This window comes from Juglans regia, chromosome 10 (genome assembly GCF_001411555.2).
Source record: "Juglans regia cultivar Chandler chromosome 10, Walnut 2.0, whole genome shotgun sequence".
Lineage (NCBI taxonomy): Eukaryota > Viridiplantae > Streptophyta > Magnoliopsida > Fagales > Juglandaceae > Juglans > Juglans regia.
Window position 1 is genome coordinate 27,464,005 of NC_049910.1, and position 4,460 is coordinate 27,468,464.

At 35.7% G+C, this 4,460-nt stretch overlaps 1 protein-coding gene across 3 annotated transcripts; it reads left to right on the plus strand.

Moving 5' to 3' along the window:
- The first annotated feature begins 233 nt into the window (after nucleotides 1-233).
- On the plus strand, nucleotides 234-2,497 carry LOC108983800 (UPF0481 protein At3g47200-like). Of its 3 annotated transcripts, XM_018955564.1 has the most exons (3): nucleotides 234-469; nucleotides 1,107-2,193; nucleotides 2,282-2,393. In XM_018955564.1, the coding sequence occupies exons 1-3, from the start codon at nucleotides 452-454 to the stop codon at nucleotides 2,287-2,289; spliced, it is 1,113 nt and encodes a 370-aa protein (XP_018811109.1). In that variant the 5' UTR covers nucleotides 234-451; the 3' UTR covers nucleotides 2,290-2,393. The 3 variants fall into 3 exon arrangements, with proteins under 3 accessions (XP_018811109.1, XP_018811107.1, XP_018811108.1); XM_018955562.2 differs by having other exon boundaries at nucleotides 1,107-2,497; XM_018955563.2 differs by having other exon boundaries at nucleotides 234-443; nucleotides 1,107-2,497.
- The last annotated feature ends 1,963 nt before the right edge of the window (nucleotides 2,498-4,460 follow it).

Sequence of the window (4,460 nt, forward strand, 5' to 3'; positions counted from 1 at the left end):
GTAATTAATCTTTTCGAATATAAAAGCATAAAGAAAAACACGTGCATTTTGAGGCGGAAAGGAAAGTTGATGATCACAATACTCTGTATTTAGAAGACAAGCACCTTTTAATGACCCCACAAACAGATAGAAGTCAAAAGTGGTTGAATTTTTTTATTAAAAGTGTATTTAGAAGAGAAGTTATTAAGCAAATAATTCCTCACGCTTTAAAAAAAGGGTATTGATCAGAAGAAGTCACTTTTATTTAAGAAAATATAAAGCTTATGTGCGTTTGCGTGTGCGAGAGAGATGCTTAATTTCTATAGAAAGAAAGCATCAGTACTCTTGTTATCAGGGAGGAACAAAGCAGATCTGATTTGCAATTACGAGGCGGTATCGATCAACACAATTTCCTTTCACGTCGGCAGCACGGAAGCTTTCACAGTTTTTCATACGAGCCGCAGGTCCAATCATGTCTTCCTCTCATTCTGTACGTTGTTTCTACCATTAATCTGATCTCTCAGTTTCTTTGTATTCCTTGCGCGCAGTCATTTAACATAACATATATACCAATATATATTTATAGTCGTTGCACTTCCCACTGTTAAAAGCGAATGGCGTCAGATTTTGGCCTAGATTATCCCCGTTTTCTTTCTTTCACAATGTTCTTATTACGTGAAATCACCACTTATTTCAAAAGCTTAAACTAATAGAAAGAGATAGATTTTATTATTTTTATATCTTAACATATTCAACGTTTTCAAGATTATAAGATATGAGTTTTGCTACAAATAAGACACTGTTCACATTACACAACCCACGTCTATAACTTGTTATAGGATGCGAGAATGTTTTTCATAAAGTGTCGGGTATGAGATGGTGAATAGTGATTGATGAGAAAATTTTTTCATTATATATTATTATAATTTGCCTAATCACTTGAGATATTATACATAACCCTGTCTCCTCGCATTAGTCCTTAAATTATTTGATAAGTATTAACACTCGATTACATTTAGAAAATACTCAATGCATGCAGTATAATATTGGGAACTATATTAATTCCAACCCATATTTCTAAATGCTAGCTAGCCCATGACAATATTAATATTTGTGTTTTTCATCAGGGGTTTAATTTTTTAAGGGAAGTTTGTAGATTTATGGGGCAATCATATGGTACATATTTTCAACGAAATGATCAAAATGCTTCAGCAGATCAAGGGGAACATTTGGTAATTAGAATAACAGAACTGTTAGAAAGTTCGAGGCGTCACTTACAAGGAGAATGTTGTATCTACAAGGTTCCACATCACTTGCGCAAATTGAATGAAGAAGCCTATACCCCACAAGTTATTTCCATAGGCCCCTTTCATCACGGCAACAAAAAATTCCAAATCCTGGAAAAGTATAAAGTGAGATATCTCGACGATTTTATGAGACGAGCCAAAACAAACCCGGAGAATTTAGTAAGAATTGTAAAAGGCTCGGAAGCAGCAATTCGTCAATGTTATGTAGAAACCATCGAACTTGACCGCGATGAGTTTGTGACAATGATACTCCTTGATGCGGCCTTCATTATTGAGTATTTCTTGAGAGACATGTTCCCAGTGCAATGGACAGATGAGGATAGAAAAGTTATAAAGCCATGGATAACTGCTAGGATGCTGCTGGACTTCCTGTTACTTGAAAATCAACTTCCTTTCTTTATTCTTAAGGATTTATATCAGCTTGTTTTGGTTACTCATAGAATGTACCGTCCCTTCATTGAGGTTGTCTTTCGCTACTTTGGCTTTCTCAATACTCAAAATAAGCCTTCTGATTCCGATCAGTTCAATCGAATAATTCATTTTGTTGATTTGATCCGAATCTTTTATCTACCTCCACCCGAAACTCTATCAGAAAGACAACCTGACAATAGGGTTGAGAAAATATACTGTGCAACGCAGCTGGCTGAGGCAGGATTGACCTTCAAGAAGAGTGGAAGCCTGTGCTACCTTGACTTAAAATATCGTGAAGGCGGAGTGTTGGAAATCCCGCGCTTTACCATTGACAATACCACAGAGATATTTGCTCGAAACCTCATGGCTTTGGAGCAATGTCACTACCCAACACAAGCTTATATTACTGATTATTTTCTCTTGTTGGATTTCCTTATTGATACAGGCAAAGATGTGGCTTTACTTGCTAAAAAGAACATCCTTGTTAATGGGATGGGTGAGTACAACAATGCAACTTTTATCAATAATTTAGGCACAAATGTCCAATATTCATCCATGAATCTTGAGTATTACCGTCTTTGTAGAGATATAGTTGAATTCCATGATAGCAATTGGAATCGTTGGAAGGCTATCTTGAAACGTGATCATTTTAGCACTCCTTGGAGAGCAGTTGCCACCATTGCTGCTATTCTCGTGTTGGCGTTCACTTTAACGCAAGCTGTATGCTCTATTATCTCAGTGTTACCATCAAAGAGGAGGAATCTGTAATTCTGATAATAGTAAATGATAGCTAGCATTCGATCGGATAACTTTTATTCTTCTTCAGTTTATTTTGAAAAATTTTGTCTAAAAGAAATTCTTTTCTTTATGAATTTAGGGGTATGTGGGATTGTGGGCTACAACTTGACAAGTTGAAATTAGTTCTTCTGCGTACAGGTTTGGACTGTTGCGGAAGCATCGGGACACATCACTGGGCTCTCATATGGTAAGCGCACGTACACCTCATCAACATACAAAAATAAATATAAAAAACCACCTAAAAGACATAGTAGAGGTTTTGGATAAGTATCAAGAATGTGAATTTGAAAGATTCCGATTTTTCCCCGTGTTTGAATTTCGTTGCAATAAGTGCTAAAATCGCCGCAGTTGACTATTCCCAGCAATTAAAAATCGCTGCGTGTCCATTGCATTTGTTTGCTCACTTCTATTTTGTTTTAACCCAACGAATATAAAAAATTGCCGAAATTAATTACTTTTTCAACGATTTTTTTCACCGTAAATGTAGAATAAAACACCGCAAATGCTCATTCAGTTTTTCTATTAAATCGTTGGGAAAATATATTTGTGGTGATTTATAGTCGTTGCAAATATGTAATAAATCGCCGCCAATGAAGAGATCTATTCAACATATGATGCATTAAGCATACACCATATCTCCAAGCCTCCAGGGAAGCAAAATGAAAGAAGATCTTTGTATTTGAAAGGCAGCTCCTTTTCTAGAGGGTAAACATGTAGGACCTAAAAATAGAAAAGGAAAAAAAAAAGGACTCATTTCAAATATTTAAACGAATAACCAAACGCAAATGAATAGCCTATCAAGTGCTTGAATATCCCAGTTGGGATGAAGCCCTACGACTACCATGCCCTCAAAAAGCCTTGTTGGTTCCTTTAAAGACCTATGATCCTACACACTTGAGAGAGACACAATCACATTCCTATATCAAACAACTATACCCAAGCTATATAATATATGAGAGACCCTTATATATAATATATGTATATATAACTGTAAGATATAATTAATTCACCTAAATAGTGCACTAACCCCTCACATTGACTGTTGTTTTAATTCTGAAAATCTAAAGACTCTGAATTATAATATCATGCCAAAAGAGCCGACTCTGAGACCCACTAGAAAATCACTTAAATCTACCAATAAAGTCATCAACTAAGGCTTAGTTTGGTAAAAGAGTAGTTACGTAAGAAACAATACTATGTCAGTAAGATAATGCTCCAATTTCTTCCATTGTTCTTAAATATCAAATTCATTTGTATCTTGGAGGGTTTTTGTATATAGAACAACAATTTAAATTGCTAGAACTATCAACCCAATAAACTAGAAAGTATATAGAAGACCACATACAAGTCGCAGCTTAAGATTGAAGTTCGTGTAAGTTGGATGCAGCTATAATTGAAAAGAAAATACAAAAATTAAGCAAACAGAACAAGGACTGAGATTTAGTTCTAATACATCACAATAATGACAGATGTGAATTATGTAGACAGATGTGAATCTGCATTGGCAATAAATGAACTTAAATAACCGAGCAATGCTACACAACCTCTCCAACCTCCACATACCACATTTTTTTAAATTTTTAAATTTTTTAATATTTTTTTAATTTATTCTTTTTAAACTAATTCAATTTTTCTAGTGGAAAAGTTCTTCAATTTCAAGCCTTTTCAAGTGGAAAAAAAGTTGGGCAAGTAGCTTACCGCCTGAAACTACCACCATCTTCTCAAATCCATCCTACCTTCCATGTGTCGTGCCTCAAGAGGAAGGTAGGAAGTTCAGTTCAGCCACTAGCCACGCTGCCACCCATCGATTCACAAGGAGAAGTTATTCCCGAGCCTGAGTCAATGGTCGACCGACGCATGAAAAGAGAAGGAAATCAGGCTACAACAGAAATTTTGGTAAAATGGAGGGGTTTGGGGGACGAAGAAAATTCATGGGAGAAGTTGTGGAAGCTTCAACAGCTCTAC